General features: G+C 48.6%; 2 protein-coding genes across 6 annotated transcripts in view; one reads left to right on the top strand and one right to left on the bottom strand.

Moving 5' to 3' along the window:
* KCNK10 (potassium two pore domain channel subfamily K member 10) overlaps positions 1-2,400 on the top strand; it is a 130,249-nt gene extending 127,849 nt beyond the window's left edge. For all 5 annotated transcript variants that reach the window (XM_045451790.1, XM_045451786.1, XM_045451788.1 and 2 more), the window contains one exon: positions 542-2,400. In XM_045451790.1, the coding sequence (XP_045307746.1) occupies positions 542-1,162 (621 nt within the window). In that variant the 3' untranslated portion in view covers positions 1,163-2,400. The remainder of the gene's footprint in view (positions 1-541) is intronic.
* A 4,089-nt stretch (positions 2,401-6,489) lies between these two features.
* Positions 6,490-17,510, bottom strand: part of GPR65 (G protein-coupled receptor 65) — a 145,605-nt gene continuing 134,584 nt past the window's right edge. Inside the window, exon 8 of the transcript XR_006705220.1 lies at positions 6,490-6,837. The gene's annotated coding sequence lies outside the window, so the exon portion shown is untranslated. The remainder of the gene's footprint in view (positions 6,838-17,510) is intronic.

The raw sequence follows: 17,510 nt of genomic DNA, 5'->3' as shown, positions 1-17,510 counted from the left end.
TACAACCGGGACAGTCCTAGTCTAACTGGGACAGGTGGATCACCCTTCCCAGACAGGAGCACTGGGGAACAGAGAAGGGCCAAGGACCCCCTGAACATCTATCTGCTTTGCACCCCCTGGGTGCTTTCCTTCTGGGAATGTCTCTCTCTGTCTCACATAACGCCAAGAGCTCCGTGAGCTAGACATGATTACCCCACTTATGTTGGAGGGATGAGGCCATACAACTAACAAAGGGGTGGGTGCGTAACAGGAACCCAAGCCTGTCTACCTCCCAACAGTGATCTCTCCCGCAGAGAGCTCTGCCTCCCGTTCAGTCACCGCCTCCACATCTCAGGCTCCTGCCGGCGGCTTCTCTAGCAAGTGTAACTCCCTGATCCCCCCCTCCCTCCCCCTGGGCCTGTGCTCCCCCATCTCCTGGCCTCCCTTGAGCCAGCCTTCCCATCAGGACATCCAAGGGCTGTGGGCGCTGGGGGCGGGTGGGGGCTCGAGGCAGGCGGAGAGAGGACTTTCTCATCCTGTCGCTTTTCTGTCTCCCGGCCAGGTCGGTGAAATCAAGGCCCACGCGGCCGAGTGGAAGGCCAACGTGACGGCCGAGTTCCGGGAGACACGGCGGCGGCTCAGCGTGGAGATCCACGACAAGCTGCAGCGGGCGGCCACCATCCGCAGCATGGAGCGCCGGCGCCTGGGCCTGGACCAGAGGGCCCACTCGCTGGACATGCTGTCCCCCGAGAAGCGCTCCGTCTTCGCCGCCCTGGACACGGGCCGCTTCAAGGCCTCATCCCAGGAGAGCATCAACAACCGGCCCAACAACCTGCGCCTGAAGGGGTCGGAGCAGCTCAACAAACACGGGCAGGGCGCCTCGGAAGACAACATCATCAACAAGTTCGGGTCCACCTCCAAGCTCACCAAGAGGAAAAACAAGGACCTCAAAAAGACCTTGCCCGAGGACGTCCACAAAATCTACAAGACCTTCCGGAATTACTCCCTGGACGAAGAGAAGAAGGAGGAGGAGACGGAGAAGATGTGCAACTCGGACCACTCCAGCACGGCCATGCTGACTGAGTGCATCCAGCAGCAGGCCGGGATGGAGAACGGGCTGGTCCCCACGGACACCAGAGACCGGGAACTCGAGAACAACGCATTACTTGAAGAGAGAAACTAAACGCTGAGGACCTTGGACTTGACCAAGCGTCGTGTTTTTTATATTCACCCTGAGACACGTGCCTTAAACAGACTTCTCGTTAGTCCGAAATTACATAGCATCGAAGAATATATTTCACTGTGCCATAAACGACTGAGATGAGAAAGATCGCTCTGCCAAAAGGAGTCAAAGAACAAGGTCTGCACTTCTGGCGGCGGCCGCAGGACACTGGAGGAGTGTTCGCACACGCAGGAGGTCGTGGCCGCAAATGTTAAGGGCGTGTCTGGGACGGTGCTTGCACCCCTGTGTGGTGCCACCCCGGCCCCAGCATGTAGAAAAGGGCAGCTATTCCTTAGACCAGCCTTCTGAAAGGAACAGATGTGTCTCCTAAGTGGAGTCGTCTCATTTTCCGAACCTACTGTTAGAGATACGTGCACACACAGAAGGGGACCAGATGGGGGGTGAACGAGTACCTGCAGGGAGGGTCTGAGTTGGCATTTTGGCATGTTGCTCCGAGCTTGAGTTTTGATACAAACCCTTCAGGGCGCACCTACTCTTTCTAGGCTCCAAATGAGCGTCTGTGGGACCTGAGAGCACGTGGAATTTGTTGTCAACAGATCAGAGCACACGTATTCAAAGGTGCAATTGCTTTCCTCATTACAAAAGAAAAAAAAAATCACAAATGCATCACACTGTGGAATACCACCTTAACCAATGACAGAAGCCTACTGAACTTTGTGTTTTCGACGAACGATGAAAAAAGTGAACCCGCGAGCATCGGCGGACACTCGGCCTCATTTGCTGCATGGTTACGGGCACATCATGCATTTTCCTCAGTGGGTGCAGTGGTGAAAATAAACTGGTTCTGAAACGTTCACGTTCACTTTTCTAGTGGAACTTCGGTTATAAGTCGTTTTGATAAGAGGGGGAAAAAATACCAAAACAATTGCCTTGCATGATGCCAGTGGCTTGCTGTTCTGTCTAGCTGATCCTAATTTTTTTATAAAAATAGACATCCTGCATGTCTGAGACATACCAAGGAGGACCATGGCATCATTCCATCTCAGGGCTTTTTGTCCCTTTGGGTGTCTTAAGGTAGACATAGTGACGAGGTCCAGTCCTGCTATCTCCAAACGAAAGAAAGATTCCCCCAACAACTCTTGTACACGAAGATTGAATTGTTTTAAAATTGCCTGCAGCTTAAGTGCCATTAATGCCATTTACAAATAATGCTTAAAAGAAATATTTACAACATTCCACTTTTATGTTTGGGTGTTCCTTATTTTGAAAGCATCACTTCTTTTCCTTGCTTGTTTCTTTAGCCCACACCTGCTACTCATGAAAGTTGGAACCCCAGTGTGATCGATCGTTTCAAGGCAAACAATAGCAACACCTGATAATTGATTGTTCCATGAGGTTAAAATTGTGAAGGAAAGTGGGGGAGTGGCTAGTCGTAGGTTTTGAGAAGATTCTGAATTGATGATTTTTTTTTTTTTTAATCAGAAAGGGCAAAATATGTGCTAGGCTCACCATCCTTAGCCTTTTGCATAACCGGCTGGCCATTCACACTTAGCTACGTGGACCACACTCTGAAGCCTTTGGACTTGCAAACCCAGGAGGTTGCAGGTTATGGTCCTCCCAGGCTCAGCACCGCCTGTTGGGGGTTTCACACAATTCACACACAGAGTGGATTTAATCAAGAGATCACAGGACGAGTGGAGACTTCCCAAAACCATCTAATGCTTTCTGACTTCTGGGGAAAATTATATCCGCCACATCCTTGACCACTGGTACCAGGGCAGACCTCTTCCTGCCCCAAAATGCCTGGACCACATGTAGCTCCCCTTTCCCCTGCCCCAAATTTTGGGCTCCAGTTAAAGTTCTGGCATTTCCTTTGGGAAGGAGCCAAAGCAGAATCACTTTCATGAGGCCCTTCCTGTCCAACGGTAGATTTGGTTTAATGCCTCCACTTGGCTGGAGCTGTGGCTCACTGGTGACATCCTGTGTCCACACATTAAGAGACACAGGAAACGACGCTTATGCAGGTATGGGCATTGGCTCTTACTGGGAGAGTCCTTCAAGCCTGCAAAATGTGTTTTCATTGGTGGATAACTGGGACTTTCTTATTCCAACAAGTTAAAACCTTCCTGATTAAACTATCTATCGATCCACCCTGTATTACTTGTCACCTTCTTTATAGTAATGTGTTAAAAATTCTAGACCCTACGGACAAATCTGGCGAAGAGGCTTCCCTGTCATTTATCCAGTGGTTTCCGTGGGCCAGGCACTAGATTTAGGCACTTTATGGGCGTTAAATGCTCGCTGAAACCTCACAGGAACACTGCACTAGAAGTGGTTATAAACCCACTCTACAGATGAGGACACGGGAGCTCAGGGAAGCTAAGTAATTTACCCAATGGCACACAGCAAGAAGGTGGTAGAGCTGGTATTCAAAGGCTGTCTGACCAAAGTCTGCTTTTGACTTTGCTATAGCGTCCATGTTATGCATTCTTGTGTGTGTGTGTGTGTGTGTGTGTGTGCATGTGTGTCTTTCTAGTTTCATGGACACGGCATACAGAGGTGGGGAGAAGATCTCTATTACCAAGAGGGCACAAGGTCTTTGCGTAAACATGACCTCGCGGGTTACCCTTGCAGTTACGTAAACATTATTTTGGTTTGGGTTTTGGGAAGGCTGTATGCGGCACACTTTCTGTATTGTTAAAACTGCCCTTTGAAAGCACTCTTTTGCACTTTACTTGCTTAGTTTGCAGGAACTCCGTATACAGCAGGAATAAAACAATTCAAAGCACTAAACTAAGCTGCACATTCTACCAAATGGAACAGGTGTTGGTGTGTGCTTCCCCAAACGAGCCAAATCACAGTAAATACAGAGGGATCCAAAACAGCCCTTGGCTGAGAGTGGGAAAATCTCCAATATAACCTGTTCCCTGAGTACAGGGGGGGACAAAGCCCCAAGGAATATAATCAAAGAAGAGCCCTCCCTCTGTGGAGATTGATCCATTAAATATGCAGTGTTGGACAAACTATAACATACTCTCCAAAGGAGATGCTGAGAGGGAATAAGAGCTTGGACTCTGCTTAGTGTGTACAAGCTAAGATCTGGGGGGAGGCTAGTTGTTGTGAAGCTGTTTGAATGTCACCCTTGTAAGATGGGGCCAAATAGCATGTAGCAAGACTGCTACAAATTCTAAACACACGTCAGCACAGCCCTGCCCTTCCAGCCTGCGCCCCACCCCCCGCCCACATAAACCTGGAATAAATGCCTCAATTTTGCACACGGGAAGAACACATGTTCTGTATCTTCAGTGGGTGGTGACTTTCGCTTCACCTGGTAACTGGGTACCAATTTTTTCTTCCCTAACAGATCTGGAGGTTTACTGGTGACAGCTGAGGGATGGTTTGGAGACTAGAGCTCCATACCAACTCCTCACCCAATAGCAAACTCTAAGAACTTAGCGCTTTGGGGGTAGGGCCCTAATGTGTGTGTAGGTAGGGGTGTTCCTGGCCTACAGGTGGGGTGACTGGGACTCTTGGTCTGCGCTCCCCTGTCCCAGCCTGTGATGGTGGGCAACTGAGTCCTTGCGCATCCAACTTTGTTACCTCATCAGCACATCGAGCGAATTGAACACACAAAATCATCGAGGTCCCTTTTAGTTCTGCAGCATTCTGACCAAGCATCCCCTGGTCCACGAGTTTGTTAAATTTATTAAGAACCATATTAGCTGGGTTTGTAAATACTGACTAATGGGCCCCTTCATCTTAGGCTAAGAGAAGAGCTTAGTCTCCTGCCCTTTGGGATTTGTTTTCTGGGTAACTGATGGAGACCAGATGTATTTGGGAGCCTGGTGTCCAAATTAGAATCATGCCCTGTGTAGGCTCACTCTATCCTCCCTTACAGCAGGCTGTCACCCGGAGGGCTCAGGCGATGCGGACATTTTTTGCATGGCGTTAAGATTATTTAAAGAATTTTAAGCTGTTGCTATTTGCAGTCAAATGTAGTAAAAGTTCCCTTTGATTTGATTACTTCATGAATTCATATACTATACACAGGTCTCTCTCTCCCTCTCTCTCTCTCTCTCACACTCACACACACACTGGAAATGGCTGCCTTGGGTTCTATGGGGGACCGTTCCATGTTGAAAGTCCTAATTGCACTAGACATTAGCAAACCACCTCCTTCCTCCCTCTGAGAGGAGGACTTCCTGGCTGAGCCAATGCCGCTCATCTATTTGTGTGCTTGGTTTTGGGGATTAGTGAGAATGTAGCCAGAATTTGGGTGAGGCAGATTTATACTCATTGGATTGGGTAAGAATGGAGACCATCCAATGTATACCATGGTTTCTAAACCATAGGAAAGGCGTAAGAAAATAAAACAAACATGCAGAGACTCTCTTAAAAAAATGAGGAAGAAGCCAGTATTGCATTTCTTGTCTTTGCTTTCCGTATCCTGCTGATGTTTCAAGTGGAGGTTATTGTTTCTGTGATGATGCACCTATGTGCAAAGACGGTGGCTGTGTCAGCAGAGAGAACTTTCATCGGTATAGTTAGTGTAAGAGCTAGTTAGCAATGGTCTTAAAAAATAAAAATGGGGACTCTCTGAAACAAAGGTGACTTTAATTTGGCATTGTCGATGCTGTATTCTGCATATGGAAACTTTGGGATAGCATGTTGAGGACATGGCTTATAAACAAAGCCCTGCACTCTGTCTTTGCACGATAAACCACCTGTGTTTTTCTTCACCAACTTGCCCACAGTCCATGTAAACTTCAGTCTTCCTGTGGCAGTCCCCAGGTCACATGACATCAGCGCAGTGGCATTGAGGAGAAATAAGAAGTGTCTCTGATTTTACTGAAAGTGATTATCATTTTCACAGGTGCCTAAGATTTGAAATCTACCTTCTGTTCTTGGTTCTTAAGTGAAAAATCTCTCATAGTTCCCTGTGCATTACAAAAAAAAAAAAAAGCCCTTGGGAGGACTCTGCTCCATCAAAACAGCAGACCTGTGCTGCGGAGGGCAACTGGAAAACCTCTCCTTTGCCATCAGGGTGCCGAGCTTGAAGGGGGAAGGTGCAGTGGTACCTAGAAGCGATATGCAAACTAACCCACATACCAGCCTCCAGCCTCTCCCGTCCCAGACTCACAGGCAGGGGACCCAGTGATGATGAAAACCCTTGTGTGGAGGTGTTTTACCTATTTTTCTCTCTGTAGGATTTCATGGTGCTTTAAAAAAAAAAAGGCATTTTACTGAAAATGCGGGGTGGGGGGAGGAGGGAATTTCGTAATGTTCTTAGGAAAAGTACAAAAGCAAATTTGCTTGTAACATTTCAATAAGCTGTGCTGCTATTGTCTTTATTTGATGATGATGTAATTTTTTTTCCAATGATGCAGAAAATTGCAACAAAGACCTTCTGGAAGATCCAATCCAATGTCTCTCCTGTTTTCCTTTCTTTTGTGGGGCCAAGCATGGTTCACAGCGGCTGGGTCGGGAGCTACACTCAGGTCTTTTAGGGAATGGCTTCTTGCCTGGCCGAGCACCCGCTTACCTGCATGCATCAGGCCAGAGCCTATGGAAGGAAACCCACTGTCTTGCTGGAGGAGGAGACCACAGTTTGACGCAGATGATAAGCTCCTCAGGGCAGGAATTAGGTCTTTCATTTCCAGCGCTGAGCACTGTGCCTGATACAAACAGAGACACTCAAAATTATTGGTGAAGTGATTTTAATGCCTTTATTGATAGCGCATTTGCATCCTTCAAGGCAGATTTAATTTTTTCATGACTTAGAAGTCTTTTGGAGCCAAGACTCCTGAAATAAGCAATTTATACCACTCCTAAAGTATCATCTTGGTCAAAACCCAGTTTACCTACAAAGTAATGAGTTGGATCTGTATTTTACAACGAACTCTAAAATTTACCGTGATGGTTGTTGAAAGAACTAGACTCTAAAATGACTACTCTGAAGGATAGCTCTCATTTAGATGTATGCTGATGGAATATTTGTTTTAAGACCAATGTCATTACTACAGATACAGTTTTAATGTCTATGAATTTAGGAAATAAGGGATTATGCTTTGTGGGGATGTCAAACATATGGCAAATGGGTCACCACCCCTGACTCCTGTGCCCAAGGCAGCTCTCTTTATCACAGAGTTACTTCCCTATCAACCCAGATACATTCTCAGAATCCACTTTAAGACTATAGCCAAGGTTAGTAGTTTTCAAAATATGTCCAGTGACCCTCGTAGGTCCTCAAGATTCTTTCATGGGATCATGAGGTCAGAACTGTTTCCGGAACAATACTAAGACATTACTCTCCATTTTAACACATTCCTTCAGGAGGGCATGCATTTAGAACTGAGTAGCATTAGTCACTCAGAGGACAGAGGCAAGGCAGTGTGATGCCTTTTGCTGACGGTTAAAGAGTTTTCCAAAATTCTTGTAAATGGACATATGTTTCTTAGAAAACCCCAAAGTACCCAGATATCATTGGAAAGGGCTTCCTGCTGTGCCTCATAGGAATGGATCTTAGAAACAGCCACAAAACAATATTTCTCTGGTCCTGCGCAGCTGCTTTGTGGGGATCTGACCCCTCAAATTCCTCTCCAGTTAGCCCTAAGAACCCTAGAGGCATCTCACGGTTACTCAGTTTCTTGGCCACCATGCTGTAGTCAGTTTTCTAGAAATCTCTCTGCCCCTCTGGGACCGGAATTGATGGCCTTCCAATGATCCCCTTGTCCACCTTCCCTGTATCCAGAGCTCATGAAGGGACATCTTTTTCGCTCATTGTTTCCATGGGCCTGGCACAGTGCACAGAACGTGGTTGGATTTTATCAAAAAAAAAAAAAAAGACATTTTTTTGGTTGAATAGCAAATCCCAAACCATGGGTGTTGAGTAAAGGGCCTCTGTGGAGAGTAGGAACAGATGAAGAGAGCCCAAATCTGGGGTGAACTTAAGAGGAGCCTGGATGGATTCAAAAGAACAGGGTAGCTGTCCAAATGGGAAATATCTTGGAAGATTTCTGGATACAGAACACTGACTCCAATGACAACTTTTACCTGGTCACGTCTATGACCTTACATCAGTCACAGGCACCAGAGTGGTATAAACAACCTTAACACAAAACTACTGTGGTTTTAAAATGCTAGGGTACACCTGGCTGTGTGAATTTGAGGTGGCACACAGCTCAACATCCATCCTGCCTTTGTGGGAAATATTTCAAAATTTTAATGACTTGTTCTTAGAAATAGATTGAAAAAGGGGCTCCTGGCAGGCTCAGTCAGTTAAGCGTCCGACTTCGGCTCAGGTCATGATCTCACAGTCTGTGAGTTCGAGCCCCACGTCGGGCTCTGTGCTGACAGCTCGGAGCCTGGAGCCTGCTTCGGATTCTGTGTCTCCTTTTCTCTCTGCCCCTTACCTGCTCATGCTCTGTCTCGCTCTGTTTCTCAATAATAAATGTTAAAAAAATTAAAAAAAGAAAAAAATTTAAAAATATAAGAATCTAAAACTAAAAAATGTATATATACAAAATGTCACACAATCTATTTGAAAGAGTCGTGTTTACTAAATGAATTTTAAAGGTCATTAATTATTACTTGGAATCATTTAAGATAAATAAGGATTTTTTCCTCACTTGGAACATGACAATATTAGAATATTTTCCAATATAGTAAACTACGCTATCTACAAACTGCCTACAACAATGGTTCTTCTGAGTTATTTGCAAATACCTAAGGCAAAGAACAACTGTAAGACTTTGTAAGATGTAAACTTGTTTTGAAAAGAAGAGGCTTAGAGAACTCTACCATTCTGGAACCAACACTATTAGTTACAAATGTAAGAAACAGAAATACACATAACACTAACGTAATTGATGGATGTACATTTTAATATTTTATGTAGAACATTAACCTATGCCTCAAAAGAACATTGTTCTGATTCCATAAAAAGAAGAGAAGTAGGGGCGCCTGGGTGACTCAGTCGGTTAAGCGTCGACTTCGGCTCAGGTCATGATCTCACTGTTCGTGGGTTCAAATCCCGCATTGGACTCTGTGTTGACAGCTCGGAGCCTGGAGCCCTCTCTCTCTGCCCCTCCCCTGCTCACATTCTGTCTCTCTCTCAAAAATAAACATTAAACAATTAAAAAAAAAAAAAAAGAAAGAAGAGAATAGGCTGTTCCATTATTTCCAAAAATGAATAGAAGCCTGAAACAATTTCTCCACCGAATGATTGTTGAGGGGAATAAAAAGAGAAACATAGGTAACAGTGATGGTAGCTAGTTAAGACTGCACCATCCATCCATCCATCCAACCAACCATTTAACCTACTCTGTATGAGATCCTGGGACAGTGGCAAGGGATGGCAAGGTTCCTGCCCACAAGAATGTCACATGTGCAGTGAGGCAGCCCTGTGCAATGTGCTCTGGGATGCTAAAATCCTGCCCTTTGGTTGGAGGAAGAATAAAAATAGGGCGGTATGTGATTCTGTTCAAAAGCACAAGGAGTTCTCACAAGGGGCTAGGAATTCAGAAGGCATGAGGATCAGTGAGCACCATGTCAGTCAAATCGGGCTTTCTGTAAGAGGCAGCATCTTAAAGAAGGTGTAGTAGGACCAGTTAGGGAGTAGGAGTGTGTGAGTGGCTCCAAAGCATACCTCTGGGTAATATTTAAGATTGACCCGTCTGTCTGAGGATACCACAGATAAATCCTCGCTTGGGATTACTTTGTTATAAGACTTTCTGTTAAGGGGCGGGGGGGGGGGGGGGGGATGCTTTCAAATGACTCAAGAAATCACAACGTTAAGCCAAAATTAAAAGATGAACAGAAGATTAGCTCTATTAGTCACCAATTACAGCAGGAATTATAACTCCTTCTGATAGCCACGTGTGACTCAATCCCATGCAGTATATGAGTTCCTCTTCCTTCTCTGTGTTTTCCCTCCTTGCCTTTTGTTAAGCAGATCCTAGGTTCTGGTTTCATTTCCTCCAGGGAGGAATATAATGGCAAGAATATTCCTGCTGCTTTGATTCAAAAGCCAGGTCCACAGGAGGATTTCAGGTGACAGGAAGCAGAGGAGATTGGAGCACACGGATGGGAAAGTATCTTCCCTGAGTAAGAGGAGACTCCCTTAGGTTGGGGATGTTATGCCCAGAATTCGTGATCCCCAAAGACCACTAGGGAGCCGAGTCCGATGCAAAAGCAAAAGAGCCTTTATTCGAGCTAGCTCGAGCTCAATCCTCTACTTGCACCAACGCAGCGATGAGATACCAGGGAGAGAGAGCGAGTTTCAAAAGCACAAAGGTTTTATTGGGATCTAGGGGCAGTTGGTGAGGTAATGGCTGTGGCCTCAGCCGATTGATTGGCTGGGGATGGGTCATGGCCTCAGCCGATTGGCTGAGGAAGGGTCGGAGTCCTGTTATGCAGGTCTCTGGGCATGTTTTGATCAGGAAGTTTGAACCGGTGAGTGAGAGGTTACTCAAGGGGAGGAGGCGTGGTCTAGGTGAAGGACACAGAACAAGATGGAGTCGGCCGGCTTACGCCCGCCCTTTCAGGGACAGACTCTGGGGTCTCCCCAGAGGGGGCCTGCATGCAGCCTCCTGGAAAAAAAGGACAGACAGCATGATAAGCCTCAGTAGAGGAGCCCTTGGGCAGCCCCGACAGAAGGCCAGGGGCCCTGGGGGAAGGCGCTGGGCCCCAGGATCCTAGCCCAAACCAGCAACCACAGTAGGACTTCCCACATTCCCAGTAGGGTGGGTCTTGAAAGGGAAAATTACAGAAAATAAAGAGCGTCACTGTTTCTTGCAGACCTGAACTGTTTTTCTGTCCTAAATGATTCTTCTTGGTTTGAACCTGCACCGTCTTATTTCTTAGGCAAGAACAGATCAAGTTTTCTCCCTGATTTGTGGATGATGCCTGTTCTAGAAATACTGCGCATCTGGACTGGACAGTCTCTTTTTGAGGAAGGGGTGGGGAGGTAGCTTCTTGTAACTAGAGACCAGGAATGCCTTCGGCTGATCTCCTACTTGTTATTTCCTTCCAGCCTCAGCAGTAGCAAGGTGGGGCCCAGCAGAGTTTGCCTCCTCCCTCGGGAAGAGAGGACGGTGGTTGGTGGCAGAAGTGAGGGGCTCCTGTGGGGAGAGAGATCCAATTAGCCACAGGACTGGACTGCACATGCACCCAGGCCTGGCTACCCCCTGGACGTCCAGAAGCACATTCTATGCCCGCTTCTTGGGCTCTCTCCCTTTACTAGCTCAGCACTGTGGGATCTGGGGTCCAGGATCAATTTCTGGCCAAGGTGAAGAAGGACTCATCCTGGAAAATAGGCATATGTGCGTGGCTGGGAGGGGCCCGCCTCCCCCTTCCCTCTCTCTTGCCCTCTCCAGTCCTCTTAGGAGCTCCTAGAAGAAAGATGAGCTGACTCCTAGAAGCTGACTGCATATTAGGAGTGGGGCTGGATGATTATCCTGCACAAAAGCGTTCTACTCTCTCGAGTTCTTTTTCCTTTCGTCAGTCTGCCCTCTGTGCATCCCCACCCTCCACCCCAATTCAAGCAAGAGAAGGATGTGACTGGAAAGGAAGCAGAAATAGCCTAATATTTCCCTGGCCTTTAATTTTCCCCAAAGTCTGAATCCTTAGTGATGCTGACAGAACAATGAGAACTGGTAAAGGAGAAAAGGTAGGGGATACAGGCAAAAGTGTCTACCAGAAGCTAAAAGGCAAAATAATCTCTCCAGAGAAGATGGCTGCCTAGCCGGCAGGTGGGGCCACAGGGTCTGCTTCCCTGTGAGGGGGGGGGAGGGGAGCGGGCGCTAACATCCCCCAAGGGCAATATATCCTGTGTTTTGGTGTGGGGTGGGGCAGATGAGCCAAAACCATTGGGCAATGAGTATAGAAGGGGAGGGGCCCCACATAGATTACCTGACTTGTGTGAGGCACAGAGACCCGTCAGAAAGCTAAAGCTAGCCTCAGATTTGGGGAGGGCTGGCCCCGAGCAGGCTAGAGGTTTCAGAAAGATGATCCAGCAACCGTCGAAAACAAGGAGAGGTGGGCTGAGGTCATAGAAAGTACTGGAAGGGATCTGAATTGAAGGGACTAGGGAGAGCCTTCCAGGAGGAAGTAGGCGCCTTGCATGGAGATGCGGGCAGGCTCCAGGAGATCTATTTCTTCTCCCTGGCTCTCTGAGGCTGCCCCTGTGCCTGCTCCACAAGAGGAAGAAGAGGTCGCTGGGACAGAGGAAGAGGTCTCCCAAGACCCGCTCTTCCCAGGGCCCAGCCAACTAAGACAACACAATGCATCCATCGATGGCTGAAAATTAGTGTAGAGGGTCGCTTGACTCACCGGGGATCAGGCCACACACTGAAAAGGCCACACGCTGAAAAGGCTGAGCTTCAACTAGGTGCATCTCAAGGCAGTGTGAGGGAGGAGGGGGCCAGCTGCACTAAACTATTTGCCAAGCTCTAGCCATAGGCCAGGTTCTGGACCTCTGCACAAACAGCTCCCATCTGTACAAGGGGAGGTGAACATTACTGAAGGTACAGAGCTGGTCTTCTGTCTCATGTTCCTTCCTGGGGGGAAGTTTATTTCAGAGAATCAGCAGATAAAGGGAGCCAGAAAGTGTACAATGTGAATCTCTGTTCAACAAAAACAATGTTCAGTGCTTAACAGTGGTGGGGGTCTCCCCCATTTCTGTATCTTTAAGCTAAGGCTTCTGGGCCTTTCTGGCAAGACCCAGAAGATGTCCCAAAGACCATTAGAACAAAGCAAGAGGTGGCCTTTTACATAAGATTAAAAAAAAAAAAAAAAAAAAGAGGTTAGAATTTTTTGGGTTAGAATACATCAGGTCTACCATATACGAAGCCCGTAACTATGCGCCAGGCACATACACCTATAATTAATGATTCTATTGCTAATTAGTTAAATAATTATGTACTCAATATTTAACAGTAAATATTTCTATTCCTCTTACCCTATGCTGTTATCTGTACAGAGGAACATAATTGATTCAGAGGGAAAATTCTACACCAGTATTTGACAAGTCCTCGTCTTCAGAGAGTATGTTTCCCCCTTTCAAATTTATTTTCCTCCTATTTATGTTTTAACTCTCAAAGAAACTGAAGAGCCTTTCAACAGTAACTGGCTTTTCAGACCCATCCAGAAGGTTAAGCTGGAGAGTCTCCCTTGTTTAGCACAACAAAGGTGCAAATCACGTTGGCTTAAGTGGGTGCCTGAGGGGCCAGACACCTGGAGGGATGCCCTTAAGGTCACACCCACTGCCAGCTCCAGCCAGAGGGTCAAAAGGCAGGGACAGAAAATAAACGTGTGCTCAGCTCCAGATCCCACATTCTTCTCACTGGCGCTTCTCTGCCATGAAGCTTCTAATCCCAACATGAAAACCACACCAGAGTAGAGGGGGGAGGGGCTCCAGCAGATGCCACTGCTTTGTCCTCAATGGCACCAGGTAGGCCCCGCAAAACTCCCCTCTCTCCAGAGTCACTTGGATGAGTTTCTCAAGGCAGGATACCAACTCCCAGGGGTAGGGGACTCTTCCTCCCCTTCCGTTACAAAGGAGCAACCATCTGCCATTGAGACCCCCTCCAAAGCCCTCCTTATCCTGTGGTCTCAGCGAAAGCACTGGTTTTGGCCAGACTCAAGCAACAGCGATGCCTTGTAATGACTGTACCTGAATGTCAACAGCACTCCCCAGCCCCCAGCCCCCAGCCCCATCCAGCTCAGGTGAGAAGATAAGTCGGAGCTCTGGTTACAGGCTGTCAGTAACATCAGTAGGAAAAGTCAGAAAGTTCTCTGCTTATCAGAAAACATGTCAGGCTGTCCAGGGGCAAGTGTGCCATGGAAAAGACAAGGTAGTGGCTTCACCTTCCTCTTTTTCTGTCTCCCTCTCTTGTTCCCTGAGTCCCATCCTGTTTGAAGCAGCCAAGGACAGTGGTCTGTTGGAGGGACTCGGGTGGGCTTAATTGTTACAGGGACATGTGGAATCCTTCCCCTAGGCCACACCTGCCGTCCTCATCCTGGATGGTTTCTCTTCACCAGATATGGCTCCCGGAGAGATAAAATGAAGGTGACTGGCCATTCCTCCCCGTCTCCCCACAGTCGGTCCAAGGTCCGTGATTCGCCTCCAGTGTGCCAGGTAAGTGGCCTTCGGCAAGAATTTCCTCCTGCAGTTTGGGAGGGTTTGGCTGCAGGTGATGCTTTTGCATCTATGCACATCCTATGTTTCACATGGGCCCTTTGAAGTCACGTATGATTCCATTCAAAAATGCATCTTGCATTTAGACATCATTTCACATCAGAAGAGCCCACTTCCCTCTGGCTTTAGGAGGCCAAGAGGGCTGGTATTGGGGGAACCTTCGGTTGGGGGGGATACGACTAGCATTTATGTGCTTTGGAGTTCAGTTTCTGAGCTCTGCAAAAGCATACAGTTTTGTTTGTTGAAAAGCTGCATCCCATTGGCCACATGGGGTCTGGGAGGGTGGGTGGTGGTGGTATGATGCCGAGAAATGGGCAAGAGAGGGGACGGGACTCCAGACTCAAGTAGAGCCTGCACCCTTCTCCAGGCGAGGCTGTGACAAGCAAGGACGTGGCCTCGGACTGCCCTGTGGTACACAGAAGCTGCACCCCCCTCCTCGACCTCACCAGGGCTGCACTGCATGCCCAGCAGCCCCGTATCCCGGGTCCTTGTGCGCCAGGCAAACCGTCCGGGCCAGGCATAGACAGTGGGGACAAGAAGCGGTTTGCCTCTTCCTGTCTTCTGCTTTCTCTGCCACCGAGCAGCCAGTTTCTGTCTGCTCTGCTCGCCCACCGGGAGGCTCCACGCAGAGCCGGCATCTGGAGGGCAGCTGCTGCTGCCAGCCCCACCTGCTAGGATGTCTTCCTGCATCCAGACTGTCGCCCCCTTCACTCCCAAACTCTTCCCTAGGAGGCATCTTAGTCCAGTTGTTCTGAATGCAGCAAAACTCCCCAGGGAGACCCTCCCTTGAAAGGGAGGGCCTATGCCAGCCGACTCCATCTTGTTCTGTGTCCTCCACCTTGAGTGACTATGTCCCCGACATGACCCCTTTTCCGGGAAAATCGCAGAAATCTCAGACCGCGCCTCCTCCCCTTGAGTAACTTCCCGCTCACCCGTTCGAACTTCCTGATCAAAACATGCCCAGCGACCTGCATAACAGGACTCCGACCCTTCCCCAGCCAATCGGCTGAGGCCACAGCCATTACCTCACCAACTGCCCCTAGACCCCAATAAAACCTTTGTGCTTTTGAAACTCGCTCTCTCTCCCTGGTATCTCACCGCTGCGTTGGTGCAGGTAGGGGATTGAGCTCGAGCTTGCTCGAATAAAGGCTCTTTTGCTTTTGCATCGGACTCGGCTCCCTAGTGGTCTTTGGGGATCACGAATTCTGGGCATAACACCCTCACACGGGCGGTGGTTGGGGGGGGGGGGTTGTAGCCAAGGGTGAGAATTGCATCAAGAGCCACGGGCAGTATTTCTCAGGTTCTGCCTGCAGCTGCCCTCCCCTCGAGTCCCTGGAGTTCCTCTCAGACCATCCTGAGTCTCTGAGAGTGACTCTCTCATGCAGTGCTCATCATTTCCCTCTTGAGCTGCTGGGCTGTGTGAGTGCTCTGGGCTGCTGCCAACAATCGGACTGGCAGGCAGGCCATGGAAGATGCCAGAAGGTCCCGGGCTACTGGCGCTTCACTGTGCACATCCAAGAGAAGGTCCTGGGTGGTGCTTGTGCCAAAGGCACTGAAAACATCGCCATCAAGCCTGCTGCAGTCCACACTGCCTTGAGTAGTGGGAGTCACATATGCTGTGTGTATATACTGGCAGGGCCCGGGGGGTGCATATGTTCATTCTTTTACGTTATGGTGACTATCCTTCTCTGGTCAGTTTTCACTTCCTTTTCAGAGGCTGGACCTTGCAAGAACATGGGGGAGGAGGATGCCCACCCTCCTCTAGGACTCGGAGAAGGGGTGTGCAGAGCAAACGTCTTTCCAGTGCTCCTACTGGGAGGGCAGGGGAAGGAACGAAACAGTGGGGCCGAAGCACAGCCCTAGTCAGAGATTCCTGCGGTTTCCCCCAAACGCACTCAGAGCTGGAGAGCTGCCCGTGGAGGGGTAGAGACTGTGGAAGGCACTTATTCCAACCTTCCGCACAGGGCCCAGATCCTCTTCACAGTAATCCTGGGAGATAGCCTTCCAGCTGCCACCTGCGCATCTCCAGCGTGAGTGGGGAGGGGTCCAGAATGCGGCCCAACATGCCTGTTGTGGCACCCACACTTGGGTGTCAGGCCCTCCCCGGTTTACTTGAAACAGACATTGCTGTCTCCCAACACGCTTGAGTTCCTAGGAATAGATTGCAGGGACAGCCGCATGCCTCCCAATGTCCCCAGCTAACTCAGGCCATCTCTAGGAGTTGACACTTTCTTCTCGTAGCGCTATTTATTGCCAGGCTTCCAGCACACAGGAGCTGGCATGCCATTAAAGTGACAAAGGGGAATAAGAAACAGGTGAGGGTCCTAGGAGAAAAAGGCACAGAATATGCACCTACTAAGAGGCCGGAGGGAGGGATTAACAAACAAGAGTGGCTTCAAACTTTGTTTTCCATCTTCTTTTCCATCTGGGGTTCAAGTGTGGAGAGAAGACGATCATTCACTCATCCCTTCACCCAACATTTATTGAATGCCTACTGTGTGCGGGGCAAAGGCGGGGATCCGGTGATGGATCTGCCCAGGGGACCTCACCATCTTGTCAAGGGTGAAATCCATGACGTCGATAAATGTCATAGAATGTGATCAGTGCAATAACAGAGGTGTGCCCCTGGAAAGGGGTCCCAGCTGCCACGTAGTGGAGGAGACGAGCAGGCAGGGGTCCAGGCAGGCAGGCTTCAGGAAGAGGCCAAGTAGCAGTTGGCCTGGGGAGGGGCATAGGTGAGGGTTCTAAACAGAGCAGAATTGTCAGCAAAAGCGCAGAGATGTACAGGTTGGGACGAGCCGTGTGGGTGCTGTTATAATGGAGAGACTGGGGCGCCTGGGTGGCTCAGTCCGCTAAGCATCAACTTCGGCTCAGGACATGATCTCAGAGTTCGTGGGTTTGAGCCCTGCGACAGGCTCTGTGCTGACAGCTCAGAGCCCAGAGCCTGCTTTGGATTCTGTGTCTCCCTCTCTCTCTGCCTCTGCTTGTGCTTTATCTCTCTGTCAAAAATAAATAAACATATATATATATATATATATATTTTTTTTTTTTTTTTAAAAGAATGAAGAGACCAAGATGGCGGTGTGGAGGGAGGCAGGCTGTGATGGCCTCAAATACCACGTGGAGGGCCTTGGACTTTATCCTCCAGGC

Source organism: Leopardus geoffroyi, chromosome B3 (assembly GCF_018350155.1).
Source record: "Leopardus geoffroyi isolate Oge1 chromosome B3, O.geoffroyi_Oge1_pat1.0, whole genome shotgun sequence".
Classification (NCBI taxonomy): Eukaryota; Metazoa; Chordata; class Mammalia; order Carnivora; family Felidae; genus Leopardus; species Leopardus geoffroyi.
The sequence above is the reverse complement of the archived record's forward strand: the minus strand, read 5'-3'. Positions and strand labels throughout refer to the sequence as shown.